At 46.3% G+C, this 17,180-nt stretch overlaps 2 protein-coding genes across 2 annotated transcripts in view; one reads left to right on the forward strand and one right to left on the reverse strand.

The window, feature by feature from the left end:
* The first annotated feature begins 6,915 nt into the window (after window positions 1-6,915).
* On the forward strand, window positions 6,916-11,120 carry pnp5a (purine nucleoside phosphorylase 5a). Its single transcript, XM_084487275.1, has 6 exons — window positions 6,916-7,105; window positions 7,573-7,742; window positions 7,919-8,022; window positions 8,263-8,438; window positions 8,942-9,132; window positions 9,797-11,120. The coding sequence occupies exons 1-6, from the start codon at window positions 7,083-7,085 to the stop codon at window positions 10,012-10,014; spliced, it is 882 nt and encodes a 293-aa protein (XP_084343401.1). The 5' UTR covers window positions 6,916-7,082; the 3' UTR covers window positions 10,015-11,120.
* Window positions 11,121-12,713: 1,593 nt separating this feature from the next.
* Window positions 12,714-17,180, reverse strand: part of LOC311368721 (uncharacterized protein) — a 17,393-nt gene continuing 12,926 nt past the window's right edge. Inside the window, exons 5-9 of the mRNA XM_084487509.1 lie at window positions 16,843-17,018; window positions 15,525-15,603; window positions 15,087-15,203; window positions 14,085-14,143; window positions 12,714-13,861 (exon numbers count right to left, since the gene is read on the reverse strand). Coding sequence (XP_084343635.1) covers window positions 13,835-13,861; window positions 14,085-14,143; window positions 15,087-15,203; window positions 15,525-15,603; window positions 16,843-17,018 — 458 coding nt within the window. The 3' untranslated portion in view covers window positions 12,714-13,834. The remainder of the gene's footprint in view (window positions 13,862-14,084; window positions 14,144-15,086; window positions 15,204-15,524; window positions 15,604-16,842; window positions 17,019-17,180) is intronic.

Raw genomic sequence — 17,180 nt, forward strand, 5'->3', positions numbered from 1 at the left:
ATTGAACGGTGTCGGGTCCTTTTCTCTGAGGCTCCGCCATGGCCGCCCGCATGTGTGTGTACATGTGCTACGAACCCGCTATACACACATCATGCCTACGGTGTAGGCCTAGTCTGACCTCACATGGTCGTGGTGAACCGTATTAGACAACATAAGCATTATTTATTAAGTCCGGGGGAGTTGCTAGGGGGTTTCGGAATGCTGATAACATCCTTAATTCGTGTTATTGCCTCCCCCCCCCCCTTTTTTTAACGAAAGGAAACGAGAATAAAAGAAACGCGTATAGCCCCCCCGTGAAGTTTGTTTTGGCGGGAGTTAAATTTACCGCATGCGTAGAAAGGAGCAGCTCCGCCGTGCACGCGATGAATCTCTGTGCTAGGACAAGTGGCACAATAAACCCGCGGTGGCGCGAAACGATGCTGGCCCGGGTTCACACGCGCATCAATCTCGTGACCCCTCCCACCCGCCAGCGCGTGTTGTTTCCCTAGAGGAATCCACCAGCGGCCCTGCTGAGTTTGGGGGTCCCTGGCCCCCAGCACTGAGAAAGAGGGTTCCCTTAGGAGGGTCGGTTTATGAGTGTTTATCCTCGGCTTGGCCCACGTGCGCTGGGTGGTGGCTCAGCTCAGCATCACACACGTGTTTGTAACGTCTTTATTCGCTAATATCTATAAGCTCTGGTGGATGTTTGTATGTTTTGCTTGCATTTTGTTTTTTTCATTGTTGGTTCTCTCTCAATGATATTCTTACGTCCATACTTCCTTAATGAAGGAGTCTGAATGGAGAGTCGGCTAGGTTGGATTCTCTCATCGGGCAGTTGCCTATAAAAAAAACTTCAAACGACCCGCAATAATAAGATCAGCCTTACCCGTAAAATACCTTATGTTGCAATAATAATACAATCATTAACTCAACTAGGCCTACTGGAAATTTCGTGTTTACTACTGCAAACTACTAAAAACATAAAGGTTATATACATAAGTCTTTCTGATGTTACAAGCTCAGAACATTTCTACAATTAAATATAAAATAACGATTAAAATGTTTACTACAGCAAGTGTGTTTGATGTAGCCTATTGTGTGTGTGTGTGTGTGTGTGTGTGTGTGTGTGTGTGTGTGTGTGTGTGTGTGTGTGTGTGTGTGTGTGTGTGTGTGTGTTTCTCGCGCTTTTTTCCTCTTTTCTTGATGCAGTACCATTTGTTACCAGCAGATGTCCTGCGAGGTCTTTCTCAGACCATTTCATCTGGTTTCAAAAACCAGTAGACCTAAAAATGATTCTAACACCACAGAGTTATGGTCTTTCAGATGATAGCGATAAGGTTCCTTCATTGTAGATCATGGCTGAAACATTTCAATTGTCTAAATGTTTCAGTTCACATAACGTAGGTTTATTGCACAGTAGGATATTTAGTGAAATTATTTGAAATATTTACTCGATTTTTTTGTTAGATATTCAAGTTATTCGTTTGTCTACGCTACCTGAAAATAAAAATGAACCTACATACATATACCTTAGGCCCTTCTGTTTGTGTCATAGCCATCATAAAGGGATGATTATGGTCCCACGTTCACGGCAACGCAATGACCCCGCAGACGCTTCAACGCATTCTTCAACCTGTTTTGGTTCTGCGTCGGGTTTTAGTGAGCAGACCAATCGCCTTGCTGCTGCGTGGCCTCGACGGAAGGTTACAAATTTTGGGAGGCGCACGTCAGGCCCTTGCGGTGGACGCAAGGAAGGTCCGCAAGGACGTAACGGGTCCGTTCACCCCCTTGCCTTGCGTGAACGTGGGACCATGATCAGCCCTGGCTGTGGACAGTGTGTGGATGATGGCTGATGAGCAGCCTCAGGCTGACTGATTAGACTCTGGGCTGTGTGAGGCTTCTGTAGTGAATTGGACAATCAACAATCAAGGCACACAGGTTAAACCAGCCGTCACGACACACACACACACACACACACACTCAGGGATAGAGTGGATAGATGTGAGGAGGTAACACACTGGTCACAGGATTAACAGCGGTTTAGGGATGTTCTGTTGATTATGGCTATGGTAACCCCTAAGAGTCACATTTAGCTGTGGGTTGGCTATGGTGACCCTGATAAGATTCCATTTATTGGTTTTGTTTGTGCATAACCAAAGGGTTACTTGCATCCTGTTCACTATTAACCGATGACAAGACGGTAGTCATCGGACATATCTTGTGACGATTGTCACATGCATCAAGAATATTTACCTGACCAACTGTGTAATGTTGTGGATAAAACTGACATAATAATACTCAAAAAAACCAAAAACAAAATATGAGAGGTCGTCGTCGAGAAGGACTAGGGTTGAATGATCAAGGTTTTATTGTCACTACGCAGAGTTACAACAGCACCTAAGTTTGTTTGGCAAAGAACTCGCGAACTCTCCTAAACCTCGCAATATATTCTCCCATTGTCTGACCAGCCCTAACATGTCCTTGGCCTATCACAATGCTCTAAATTACAGGCCTTAGTCCCGCTCCACATTAGCATTTATGTTCGCAATACATTCAGTAATACAATATAGAAAATGAGGTGGGGGTTCCTTCTTTTGTAGCACGTGAGTGAGAGACATTTGTTGATCAAGGAGAGCCAGGTAATATCAAGTGTTTAACATTTGGTTTCACTGTAACAATACTTATCTTATATTATTGTATGCTTTATACTTAAAGTTAATCTTCCTTATACTTATATTCTAGTGAACTGAGAAATAGGCTGATATCATTGACTAGAGGAATGCCTGTCTGGTGGTCTCCGGTCAGCCCAGGACCCTCTGAGGTGTTATGAATGACAAAGGGACAGGGCCCTCCCCACCGTGTTGACCCGGTTATTTTCCACTATTATTTCAAACATATGGCTGAGATATCCTTTTAAACCTTCATTATTTTCTACCATAGTAACTACCCTCAATCTTTAGTTCAGAGAGACACTTGAATTCCGAATTGCTTGTGAATATCTTTCATCCTGTATTGCAATACAAACTCAACACAGGCAACCTAAATATAAATTCTAGAAGAACACACAGGAACGGTCTCCGCCTAACATCTGGCAGCAGGTCTGTGGTTAATCTGATTCTGCTTCACGAGGTTTGGCCAGCGGCCCTCGCTGAAAACAAATCTAATGTGCTCCTGATCCGTCACAGCACGTGCTTGTCATCCACTCACGGGGCGAATGGAAATCAAGGAGGCGGTCCTTTAATAATTACACACACTTGGTGTGTGTGTGTGTGTGTGTGTGTAATGTCCCGTTTGTCCAAGTATGTCCCGTTCCAGTCGGCATGGTGACCTGCCGACTAGGCTGCTGTTGGTCACGGCCTCTGTTGTTGGTTTTGTAAATACCAGGATAGAATAGAGCCGCATAATGTCCAAAGGTGCCCTCTTTTAAAATATTTAAATAAACCCACAGAAGTAGTGGTTGAGTGTCAGAGTCAGAGACTGTCTCAGTGAAGCATGTTCTCCCAGCATCACGCTGATGAAGCATGGGACCGGAGGGACATCAGATTCCATAGCTTCACGTGTGCATGATCCACATCAGAGATCACAAGGTGTCTGCGATGGAGGCCCGCATTGCCCGCGTGAGGAACGGAATGATTTGATCTGGACTGCTCTGGTTTGATTATGGATTTAGAGCTACATTAAGTAAGGCAGAAGGTGAATCCACACACATTTCTGTCCCCCCCCCCCCCCCCCTGCATGTTTTATGAGGAAGCCGCAAACATCCAAACAGTCTCCAATCACCCAAGTATCCGTTGAATAAACAAGGCCAGCTATTTAGTGAGGAGGTGTCTTGTCCGATGACGGGGAAACGGTTAATAAATAACATTGGTGGGAACGCTGCGATAACCTCGAGGTTAACTCACAGTCAGGGCCGTAGCCATAGCTGGTAACGGACAGCCATAGCTGGCTCCCTTGCCATAGCTGGCAGGGGAGAGAAAGAGGGGAATAGAGGGGGAGCGATAGAGAGGGAGATGGGGAGAGAGAGGAGGGGGAGAGAGAGAGGGAGCGAGGGAGAGAGAAAGAGGGGGAGTTAATCCGATTGTGTATTTTATGCTTGTGTATGTACCATGTGACATACAGTGAGCGTAGGTGTTGTTGTATTGTCGAACATCCCATAGGGAACTTGTGAGCGATGCCTACAGGCATAGGCCTACACCACACACATGACTTTATATAAAGATGGGACAAAAAATTATTATTATTATTTTTTAAGTACACAAACAGAGACAAAGCTAGACGAGTCTAAACGCGAAAAAATAAAAGAAAGGGTTAGGAAATAAAGTTACCCAAGCGGCTCAAATAAAAGAAAAAAGACGCCGATAAGTATTTGGCAACGCTGCCAAAGATGACACACTTTTTTACGGCTATTGTTGGGGATACAGACAGGAAGAACAACGTCCAAAGTGTTGAACATGCTGCTACAGCAGCAGCTGTGAAGTGGCGCTAGGTGAAGACCTGTGAGAAGACGTCAATAAGTAGGACTCTGTGCCAGAAGCATGTGATGTGGAGAACAATCTATCTTTTTTCTCTCTCTCTCTCCAATCTCTCTCTGATTTTTTTTCTCATCTCCAACCTTTACTTCCGCGTGGATTAGCTTTACCTGCCTATCCACCATTCAGTCTGTACTTTTTAAAAAAATCTGTTTTCTTTTAAAGATCGGATGGAGTGGGCCCCTTCGCCTTGAGCCCCCAATTTGCTAAATTCTACTGTAGTGCACACAGCTTGTGGGATGATGTGATTATTTGTCAGGAAGATTTGCATTCCGCTTAAGAGATAGCTGTTTTTAGTTTTGGCGATAACCCTGACTCTCTCCGCGCTCGCTGCATTGCTCAGGCTGGACTAGCGTATTTATCTTTGTTTCAGAGCTGGAATTGTCATAGATAACTTTTAAAGTACCATAGCGAGGACACAGTAAGCTATAGTAGAGAGGATAGAGTAAGCTAGGCTGGTGGTCTGCTTTTTCACAACAGAGGTCCAAGGTGAGTCACGGGTCACTCCTGCATTAGTCATATATTAAATGGCCAAGTAACTCATCATCCATTGTGGCATATACTCACTAACTAAATATAGGGTTAGGGTAGGGTAAGGTCCACTTTCATCGAGGTCAATACTGTTGACAACAGAAAATAACAACTAAAAGCAAAGAGTATCTAAAGCCAGTTGTTCTGCATTGACCAACACAGGTGAGGGAGGGAGAACACCTGACCTGGTATCCATCGAACGCCCTCAGACATTCTGACATAACATCCAGAGGGAAGGGAGGGTGTGTTGACCCATTGAGGCACGAAAGTACGAAAACATTTCCGAACAATGTCACAGATGACCATTATTGAGCAGAGCAAACACACCGCTGTCAGGTCGGTCTCCTTATTGGTCAGAGGCAGGGGTGTGTCATCAGGGGAGTGAGAGAGAGAGAGAGAGAGAGAGAAAATAGTGTGTTTGATGGTTGTGTATTTACCATTTGACACACACAGACTTGAAGGTCTGGTTATGTTGAAAATCACAAGGCGAACTTGTGAGCTAAACATTCTTGCTCAGCTTCCCAAGGAAACACAGGAATGTAGGCCTATGTTATGGTGCCTTCACATGCTATGGAAATGATGGTAAATACCAAAAGCTGACGTGAAAATTGCACATGAATAACACCCTCACGTCGTAATTTCCACTGGAGAGCTCGTATAATATTTTGATACACGAGCTGCCGAGATGAGATAACAATTGACCTGTTCAACAGTAACAGGCCAGGATCTGTGGGTCCGCCGTGTTTCATTTCACTACGACAACAAAAGCACTTGAACACAACGCACTTGTAATTTCCAGTTCACAACTGGAAAGGATCATCTTTTCCATAGCGTGAAGGCAGCATTAGACACACACTGACACACTTAGTACATTGGTCATATATTAAACGGCCAAACGGCAAAATGCATAAACTACATACACAATGCATGAACTACATCAGTCAGACAGACAGACAGACAGACAGACAGAGAGAGACTCTTAGTATGATTGAGTGGACAAGTTGGAGGTGTCATGATTGTGGGAGACTCTCAAGGAAGTCAAGGAAGTCATAAACCAAGAAACAGTTGCATACAAAAGAGAAACAGCCACAGTGATTCAGCGTGATATGGCTTTGACGCACACCTCCGACCACAGGGTCCAACAACCTCTGTCAACTGTCAATACTCGTTGTTGTGGCAAACGACCCGAATAGTACACACGCCTCCTGTTACTATGACTCACGGTCACCAAGCCGTCATTTATTATGTGTGCTATATTATGATTTTGTTTGATAATATTGTTATATTAAAATAAATAATCAAATATAAGTGTTTCAATAAAATACGACCGTTTTTTTTACGTGCATGTAAATGCAATACCTGAAACTGGTTGGTTTCATGTATTTTGTCTTTGTGTTTTTGTTTTGAGTTCACCTAGCTGATGTTGATCGGTTTTACTATTTTCATCTTCATAGATAAAAAAGAAAAACAAAACATGTTTTATGTGAGTGTACCTGTGCATGACGTTACCGATTAGACCCTTCAAGGCATGTGACCATGTCCAATTCAATTTCTACGTTTTCTTTCCACCTTTCGACAATACGTTGACATACACAACAAACTCCTACATCCCCACAGTGTTTTTTTATATTCTTAATCAAATTATTCATAACAGAGCGAGGAAGGGGGGCGTTGATTGATGGAGCGAATATGATGACTGACGTCAGTGTTGTAGGCCTACTTGAAGACTTTTGTTTTGAAGGTGTGTCAAAAGCGGGGTAAAGCCGACCAATGGGGTCGCCGCATGTGGGGTCGGGATGTTTGTGGGCGGGAGAGCCGGGGACATCCAAACCAATATAGTCGGCAGCAGCACGTTGCTCCCGCAGAACAATCAACTGGTGCTTACAGCCTGTAAAACAACCATTGGCAGGACTTCAAAATAAGAAAAGGACACTTTCCTTTGGGATATTTTATTCAACGTTCTTTTTTCCGCTTTCTGTTTTTGAAAAAAGCTTTATTTTATATAAAGAAGATAACTTCGTATACCGGTATTTTACATCGAAAATGTTTCCTGATACAAACACGGGGTGAGTACAGTATGCCTGACTTAAATGATTCCGTTCATTATAATGTCCTCGGAAGACATGTGGACACTGAGGATATAAAATGGCCCAGTCTAGATTGCGTCATTCACCACCTGCTCCGCGGTCTGATCCGCCGGGGGATCGACTACCGTCTCATGTCGGGTCGGTCACGTGAACGGAAAATGGAAGATGCGCTGTTTAAAAATGTTAATTGTTTAATTACCACGTAGTTGAATGTGTTCTCCTTCGCGGTACTGGCTGAAGTTCTGCCATTTGAAAAGTTTAAAATGCAATGTATAGGCTGCAATTAATTTAGGCTGAGGTTTTTATATTTCTTCTTACATTTGTAAAATAAATGGCTACATATATCATGTGTAGTCGGACTTAAACAGAGGATCGGCTTTGTGTGTGATATTTAAGAGATGGGCTCATTTTATTAAATTCAATGAACGAAATGAATTTCTCTGCAGGTTTACCTATGAGGATTGCAAGGCCACCGCGGACTGGCTTTTGGCCCAGACGGACGTGCGTCCCCTGGTCGGCATCGTGTGCGGCTCGGGTCTGGGCGGGCTGGCCGACATGCTCAAGGACCAGGTGGCCTTCAACTACAAGGACATCCCCAACTTCCCTCAGAGCACCGGTGAGAACCAAACAAAAAAAAAAAACATACAATCGAAACAGATGGACTACCATCTTGTTGTAGTTTCGTACCTTGTCGGCTGTTTGTGTGTGTGCCCCACCCCCCCCCGTCCGTCCGACTGACCGACCGACCGACTGCAAACCCATAACCCCCCCCCCCCTCTCTCTGTGTTGCAGTGCACGGGCACGCCGGCAGGCTGGTGTTCGGGACCCTGAAGGGTCGTGACTGCGTGTGCATGCAGGGCCGCTTCCACCTGTACGAGGGCTACCACATCCAGAAGGTACGGTGGCCCAGGTCAAACCGACCACACCCAGCCATGATGTAGAGCACTTATGTGTGTGTAGCTGTAGACCCCTTTTGTGCAATGCATCAAGTTAAGTGTGTGTGTGTGTGTGTGTGTGTGTGTGTGTGTGTGTGTGTGTGTGTGTGTGTGTGTGTGTGTGTGTGTGTGTGTGTGTGTGTGTGTGTGTGTGTGTGTGTGTGTGTGTGTGTGTGTGTGTGTGTGTGTGTGTGTGTTCAGATCACGCTGCCCATGCGCATCTTCAAGCTGCTGGGCGTGGAGACGGTGATGCTGACCAACGCGGCGGGGGGGCTCAACCAGGACTTCAAGGTGGGCGACATCATGATCATCAAGGACCACCTCAACATCCCCGGCTTCGCTGGCAACCATCCCCTGGTGGGGCCCAACGACGAGAGGTGAGATGGACACACACTCAGTCAGTTAAGTCAGTCAGTCAGTCATGGCTCGTTAAGTGCGACTTTAACCGAATCATCCAATCATGGAGTTCCTTTTTTAGAAAGGAGTGGAAAATAAGTTGACTGTGGCTGTAGGTCATGTTGAGGGAATCCAAATCAACTTAAGAGATTGGAGGCGGTCAGACTCATGCGCCGCGTATTAGAGAATGAGAGTCAGATGTCGTGAACAAAGTGTACTTACCGCGGTATTTCTACCGCTGTAGCTCGCGTGGAACAGTTGTGAGAGAGGACGCCACCACCACTCATTTAGGGTCCTCTACTTGGGTCAATAGTGTGTGGGTGTGGGTGTTGGTGTTGGTGTTGTGGTGTGTGGCAGGCGATGTGTAGTTCAGCTGTGAACCCACGACACTTCAGAGCCGGTCCTCTTCTTCTGTGGTTCCCCCCCCCAAACCAGCCTCCCCTCCTCACCTCTCTCCCTCTCTCCTCCCCCTCTCCCTGGGCAGGTTCGGCGTGCGCTTCCCCTGCATGTCGGACGCCTACGACCGGGAGCTGCAGCAGCTGGCCATGGACGTGGGCCAGGAGCTGGGCTTCACCGACTTCCTCCGCGAGGGGGTCTACTGCATGCTGGGCGGACCCTCGTTCGAGACCATCGCCGAGTGCCGCATGCTGCGCAAACTGGGCGCCGACGCTGTCGGTGCGTCTCACATCAAATAAATAATCTTTATTCTTTTTTTTTTTTAAGGCTTTGTACAAATGCATGAATTAGCTAACAGGCTACGCGGTGGGGGGGGGGGTGCGCTCTGTTCAACGTGCGTCAAAGTTGACCTATTATACCACCGGGTGTGAGTGTGATTAGCCGTTTTGAAAATCGGCCTCTTCTGACATCACGAGTGGGCGTGTCCACCTAGATGTACGAGGGCTAGATGAGTGACGTTTGCTACGGTCCACTGGGGGGGCCGGTAGGCTGATCTATCCAGTGTATCCATCTAGTTGGTAACGCCCACTTGTGATGTCAGAAGAGGCAGATTTTTTTTTTTTAACTGCTAATCACACTCACACCTGGTGGTGTGACATGTCACCCTGAAACACGTCCATGGTGTCTGTTTTAAAACCGCCACAATGGGTGTGTTTTTAACAAAAACGTGAAGAATGAGCCAGAACTGGCTCATTCTTCACCGTACGCGGTTCAAGAGGTTAAAACGTGCCTATTGTGGCTGTTTAAAAAAAAAAAAAAAAAACACCACCACGGACGCGTTTCTGCACCACTCGGTGTGCTATCACCATCATGCGACGCCTGTGCCCGTTTCACTAACCCCCCCCCCCCCCCCCCCCCCCTGTCTCTCTCCGTTCCCCGCCAGGCATGAGCACGGCGCACGAGGTGGTGGTGGCGCGGCACTGCGGCATGCGCGTCTTCGCCCTGTCCCTCATCACCAACCTGGCGGTGATGGACTACGACAGCGAGGAGAAGGCCAATCACGAAGAGGTACTGGAGTGGGGCAAGCAGAGGGCGGAGCAACTGGAGAGGATGTTCTCGGCGATCGTGACCCGCATCGAGCACAACAACAACTTTGTCTGAGCGACGCGCATCAAACGCGTCATTGTTTTTTGTTTTTTTTAGTGTTTGAGTCCTTGTTGTGCTTGGTCTTTCCGGTGGGGTTTCTGAAGGGGGGGGGGGGGGGCTTTTATTGTGGCGGAAGCTGGGTTTCTGGGGCTGAGGTGGAACTACGGCGTCACGGTTTCAGGCCTCGAAGAGAGAAAAGAGGAATTGCGTGAAATCCGTGGTCAAGTACTCGAGGTCAATGTGGTTTGAATGTTGACTATCTGAATGATGATCGATGTAAGAGAATTATGTTGTACCAAAAGTAAGTCTGTGAAACCAAACAGATGGTTGCTTTAGGCCATTAGGCCCTCATTGGGTTTGAAAGTCTAAAAGAAAATCAATTTTTTATTTATTGACTTTTTTTAAAGAGTGAAACATTGAGCCTTGGTTCTGAGTGATAGAGGATGTCTCTGTGTGAAAGATAGCAATGGTTAACATGAGTTTGTACATTCCTGCACTAGGTATTCTTGTATTCTTCAAATATGTATTCTTTAAACCAACTCTTCTCTTATTTATGGTTAGAATTATGCTTAATATGTTTAACTTAATATCGTCAGGGCTATTGTAAATGTTTATTTTAACCACCATTTCTTTGAAAGTGGAAACTGTTGTCTTTATTATAAATGTTATTAAAGTTTCTATTTATTACATAAATGTATACATGTTTTTAACAGCTGAAGAAATTTAGAAATTGTTCCTGTATGAATATTCATTAGAAATATATGAATAAGTTATAAATTATTAATGAGATAATGGTTTGTAAGATAATTTATAAAGCTTAAGTTAATGATCTACAGACTATTTATACTTTGTTAATGTTTCATAAGGCATGATTAGTTCAGGTTGTTAGAAAGCAATAGCTAAGTCTTTAGTGCAAACTCATCTAAAGTGAGGACTATCTATGCCTTACTTAGTATTTATAAATAAAAAAAGTATATATAGGACTCAATAAGTAAAATATTTTGATCAATCCTGCCATCTTTTATGAATGTAGTTAAGTGTCTTGAGGTCCAGGGAGTTGGAAGTGGGTCCCAACCAATGGCTGTAAGTTAATTTAGTTATTCAATTGATTTTCTTTGATTGGTATTATTTAACAAGTATTATTTGAGTTAGTTTGTAATGGAAGCTTGACGTATTAATGAGATTTTGGAAAGCACGTGACATGAATAAAGACAGTGATAACGTCAGAAGAAGTCCTAGCTGTTGTCTCTGGCATATGATCCAATAGTTGCTCATCATCTCCGGAGACCTGGCTTCAAATGATGCTGAGGGGGCTCTGCCTGGAAAACTAACTTAATGATGTCTTTAGAGAACGTAATTAAGGCCCACCATGAAAAGTCACCTCGGACACCTAATGACATTTTGGAAAGTACGTCAAGTGAATTCTAAAGTTAATTTTACACTCTGACCGGATGATAGCCAGCAATGCGTTTGAGATTGCCGTCGATGATCAGCTCTGACCTTATGAAAATCACTTTGGTAGATGTAACAGCCTCAAGTGGATTCTAACGCCAACTATAACCTCTTACCTGGTTGCAGCCAGCGGATAGCTGATGGTTGTAATTATGGAAATGCAACGAGCTCATGTGAATTGTAACGGCAATTATAACCTCAGAAGAGAGAGAGCTGTGGTTGATCAGCAGACCTGGGTTCAAGTCCCACCAAGAGCAATGTCACGTGAATTGTTAAGTCAATAATTCTAATTAAGTTTATTTACATTTTCATTTAGGCAATCACAAAGGGATGTACATGGCTAAATCAATAAAACACTAACTAAAGACTAACAGAAACCAGCCCAAGGCATTTTAGATACCAGTCGACCCATCTTAAAGTTGTCCAGGGTCTGTGCGGTGCCCTGAGGGGGCAGCAGAGGAAAACCACCATCCCGGCATGGAGCTTAGCTTGGTCCTGGAGGTAGGTGTGTGTGTGTGTGTGGGTGGGTGGGTGTGTGTGTGTGTGTGGGGGGGGCGGAAAGATGTTTTGTGGATTGATATGGAGGTCGAGTCCCACTCTAGGGCAAGGGGAGGAATGAATTATAATAGTGCAACTATTTATGACGGTATATCAAATGTGTATTCCTAACTGTGGGACAGAAACTAGTCAGAGCTGCTCAGAACTAGTGTTGGCTGACTACTGTGTCAGGTCCAATGAGGTTGATTGTTCTTATTAATACGGAGGGGCTTATTTGTGATTCTCATTTACGTTCAGACAGCTGTTTGGAACCTGCTTCTCTCAGAATGGTCCCTGAGAATCTACAATATTGGTGGCACAAAGCCACGACTCTAAAGGGTGCGGTGGGGCAAGAGGTGGGTGAATCACGGTTGATGAATGGGAGAGTGGGAACGTGACGGTTGAGGTTGTTTTGCGATGGGTTGCCGTGAATGAATATGGAATGAATCATGTATTTTTTCTTTAAAAGATGGAATACGAGTTATTCTCTCACCGACCCAGTCCACCTATACTCATCCCTCCCCTTCAAGTGATCCACTAACCCTCAACCATCCATCCACTTTTCCATTCTCCTCACCCAGCCACACTCCATCCTTCCACACTATGCTGATCAGGTCAAAACCTTTCCTCAGAGGAAACGTCCCCCTCCTGCATGCCTCAAGACGCCACTGATGTCGACCACGCGATAAAACCCCTTATCCAAGACAACGAATCGCACACACAAGTACCAGACTCATATAAACATGCCGTTGTTTAATTTCATTTTTTTTCTTTTTTCTGAAATACAAATGTACATGAAAAAATTAAAAAATTATAAATTTGTCAACTGCAGCTGTAATTGATGATTCGAACACTATTCGAGGTGCGGCCGTGTCGAACAAAGTGTTTGTGACCCTCACGCGACTCACCGCATGAGTCACAAGCACTTGGATGTTTGGCAACAACAAAAAAAAAAAGTCACACAATCAATCCTTTATATAATCTTAAGAGAAAAAGTGGCACTCCCATCTCTCCGAATGTGCATGAGGGTTACATGTTTAAAGGAAAGACAGCGGAGTAGCATGCTGAGCAGAATAAGAGAGTTAGAGAGCAGACTGAACCACCATATCACACGGCACAGAGCATGCATAACCCATGACACACATCATCTCACAACCATACCCAACACATTGGCATAAGTGTACAACTGTTAGTGAGTAAAACAATGTTCCGTTGAAGTGTGTTCCTCCTCTGGCTCCGTTGTGTAAGAGTGAAAGTCAGATTTCGGTTTCCATGCAGATAGGTAGAGATAGGTATAATGATAATAGTCTGTTTCAGGAATACACCCAGCAAAACAGAAGGAAAACCCTTTATCGCTCTGATCATCGTAAAACATAACACATAAAGTCCCAAAGAGCAGGCCTCGCATCGTAAAAAAAACACAAAAGCCAGGCTCTGCGCTCAGTTGTAAACAGTAGAATCAGGGTGAAGCCCGGTCGATTCCTATCCCCAAGCGATCATCGCCCCCATTTACATTTGGCGTTGGCAGTTCAGCACACAAGCTATTCCCCCTTCAAAATGTCTCCCATGTCCCGGGTTCGAGACCCGGTCGGTAGGCTGCACCGACGTAACCGTTCATGAGACACGCCCCCCCCCCCCAGGTCATGTGACGCGGTAAGGCATGCCGTGGCACACATCCACACATTGGTGGATGTGGTGGCAAATTCACGGAAAATTAAGGGGGGGGGGGGGAAGAGAGCAAAAGAAGAAGAAAGGCACTTCTGAAACTTTCAATAGAATGAAGGGGTCCCCGGTTCGGGGGCGATGGCCGCGGGGCGGAACGATGTTAGCCTAGCGTTAGCGTTGTCTAGGCGAACATGGTCAGAGAAATCCACTGTGGAAAAAGGGAACAAGAAAGACAAGAGAAAGTTAATTTGCATGTGAAGGCAATGATGATGATGTCTGCTGCAACGCTATTTCACTAGTTGGATATGAATGCTGAACTTTGAACTTTGACTGTTTAGAAAAGTTGCTCATATGAAAGAGGACACAAAACTATTGATGAGGAAGGAGTAGGAGGAAGTGAAGCCAATAGGGTCTTATAACGGCCGTCCTACCTGCATGAAGTTGAGGGATATGACTTTTTCTTTCTTGGTGTCCATTGTGTTGAAGGTCTCTGTGAGGTGGAAGGAACAGGAAGTAGGTCAGCACACGATGCACACAAACACGTCATGGGTTAGCATATGGGCCCTTTTCATCTGGCCGCCGTCTTCTGCATTCAGGACCCCCACCCGGCTAACGTCTGAGAAGCTAGATGGAGCCGAGATGGTCGCTGGTTGACTAAGGCCCATTGGATGACTTCATAGAACGACGTTTCACCTCAACTGAACTCGCATCTCTTACATTTCATTGTGGAGATGGAGATATTTGTACAGATGTTAGTACCTCAAAATGATGAATTAATGGAATGACGTGTATATTACGTGTCAATGTGCCAAGCACATAATGTAGTGCTTGGTGCGGCTAATAATGAATTTGGAAGGACAGAAGATTATATCTTTCGGGAGACTTCAGGGTGATTTGAGGTTAGACTCGACTCAATCTCCGCGTTTCACCTGAATACATGACGACAGAGTTTGCTCTTGTTCCCGTGGGAACGGTAGGACGCAAGCCACTGTCTGACCTTGGCCCAGCCAGAGAGCTCACAGAGAAATCTAAGCATAGGCTGGGCAGAAGATAAGCTCATCTTACCCTTACCCCCTCACTCAGTCTTCAGTTCAATATATTTGCCATTTAGGTTACAGGCACAGACTTTGAGGGGGGGGGTGCAAGGGATATTTCCCTCTTAATATTTAGTACACATGCATTTGTCGTACCCCCACCCCTCCCTCAATAAAAACATGAGAAAGACTGTTTGATGTGACTGGTCAAACCGTGTGTGCCTATGGAATCACAGTTTATTTGTATTTCTATCTGTGACTTTGAAAGTCTCATGCAGTTAGTTAGTCAATTAGTAAGAGCTAGTATTAAAAACCGCCACCAGTGGACAGAGAGCAGAGCAGGGTCACTAGGAGACGGGAGGGGGGGAGGGGGGGAGGGGGGGGGGGCGGGGGACTCACTGAACATGGTCTCCAACCGGACCAGGCAGGTGACAAAGTTGTCAAAGTCGACGGTGAGGTCTTCCTCCGTGTAGCGCAGGATGATCAGCTGGAACAGGTGATTGGTCAGCTTGATTCCTGGAGGGGGCGGGTGGAAAGACGTCAAAGCGAGTGGATAGAAGTGAACGCCAATGTGGTCTTCTTAAAGGTGACATATACCACCAGGTGTGAGTGTGATTAACCAGTACAAGCTCTTTTGACTGCCTCTTCTGACCACCTCAGCCTACCAGCCTACCCAGTGGACTGTAGCAAACGTAGCTCATCTATCCGTCATACATCTAGGTGGACACGCCCAACTTGTGATGTCAGTAATGATTTGTGTGGGATGTCAGCCCACTTGTGATGTCACTAAGTTCAGTGTACCCGGTGGGGTGGTGGGGGGGGGGGGGGACATTATACCTGCAGAGTCCAGCGCCCGTCGCATCTCGTAGGAGTTCATGGTGCCCGACTTGTCCATGTCAAACTGGCGGAATATGGTCTGTGGTGGTGAGACAGGACAGGGAGGAAGCTCGGCGTGAGTAGTTTAAAGAGCATGGGAGCACCTGGGTGGACACGCTGAATGACGGACCGCCCCCGACCCACCAATGGGATCGCTCCTCCTGAGACCCGACCAATCACAATGGCGACTTTAGATGCATGTCTACATTTCTAGCTACATGTGTGTTTCGACCAATTGTGTCGACCAAGCTTCATCTGCGTTTCGGCCAATCGCGTCGCTGGAGGCGGGGCTCTGTAAGCAGGTGTGTGACGAACAGAAACTCGGACAGCAAAAGTGAACAGTTTAAAAAGTGTCTTTCGCGGTTTCAAATCAACTGGAGATTGGCCGCTGTCGGCATAGTGAGATCTCCTTCTGAACGTTTCATCCAGATCTATGGAGCAAAACCGCAAAGAAGACATAATAAAACATAAGGCCACCCGTGGCAGTCCTACTGCTGTGTCCCCAAAGGACTTAGGGCCGTAGTCATCAGGTAGGACTGCTGGATCCGAGACACACACACACACACACACACACACATTGTCTGCACTGCACTGACTCCTAAACAAACACACCACCCCCGTACAACCTGCAAGTCTAGGCCACCCGTGTCCTGCTTTTGTGTGTGTGTGTGTGTGTGTGTGTGTGGGGGGGGGGGGGGGCGGGGGACGCGATTATCGACGGGGGGGGGGGGGGCGAACGGGATTGTCGTCCGGGGGGGGGGGGGGGGGGGGGGGGGGGCGAACGCGATAGTCGTCCAGGGGGGGGGGGGGGGCGAACGCGGTTGTCAAAGGGCCAATCGGGTTCCAGGGGTGGCCAGTGCCCCTCTGGCTCCGCCACTCTGTCTGTCTGTCTGTCTGTCTGTCTGTGTGTGTGTGTGTGTGTGTGTGTGTGTCAGAGACAGTGCTACACCGGTGCTAGGGGGCGCTATAGCCCGTCAAAAATCTGTGTAGCCCCAGTGAAGCCCCTGTGTCTCATAGCTGCTTTTATTGAAAAAAACAGAAACTCTTTATAAAGTAACGTGAGTAATGAAGTCGTGAAAATCTATTATTTTCTTAGTAGCACCCCCGCCTATCGGTCAAGCTCCCCATTAGCACCGGGAGAGAAAAAATCCTGGCGCCGTGCCTGGTGTCTGTCTGTCTGTCTGTTTGTCCGTGTGCGTGTCCGTGTGCATGTGTCCTTTTGTGTGTGTGTCCTTGTGTGTCTGTGTGTGTGTGTGTGTGTGTGTGTGCGTCATCTCACCAGGTATTTCTTGATCTTCTCCCACAGCACGTGGAACTCTGCCAGTCCTAGCTTGCCGCTGCCGTCCGTCTGGTCGTTCACTAAGGAATAACTTTCACCCAGACGGCTGTGTTTGTTGTTTGTTGTTTGTCTCACCCTGTGTCTGGTCACGCTGGCGGCCGGCCTGCTTTGTGTGACTGACCGGGCGAACAAGAGAACTTCTCAGAGACGACAAGGTCATGCTCATGCATCGTCCTTTTTTTTTAGCATGAAGAGTGTTTTCCTCTCAATTGTTATTAATGCTGATCCACTTTCAGGGGGCCAGAAGGCTAACGGTGGCTAAGGGGTTGCAAGCTAAC

The sequence above is a fragment of the Micromesistius poutassou genome (assembly GCF_964030765.1).
Source record: "Micromesistius poutassou genome assembly, chromosome: 23".
In the NCBI taxonomy this organism is placed as follows: Eukaryota; Metazoa; Chordata; class Actinopteri; order Gadiformes; family Gadidae; genus Micromesistius; species Micromesistius poutassou.

Bases quoted from the DNA above. Each gene is read 5' to 3' on its own strand.
- pnp5a (XM_084487275.1), top strand. From the start codon at position 7,083: ATGTTTCCTGATACAAACACGGG. The intron at 7,106-7,572 runs GTGAGTACAGTA...ATTTCTCTGCAG, and splicing joins TTTCCTGATACAAACACGGG to GTTTACCTATGAGGATTGCA. The intron at 7,743-7,918 runs GTGAGAACCAAA...TCTGTGTTGCAG, and splicing joins CAACTTCCCTCAGAGCACCG to TGCACGGGCACGCCGGCAGG.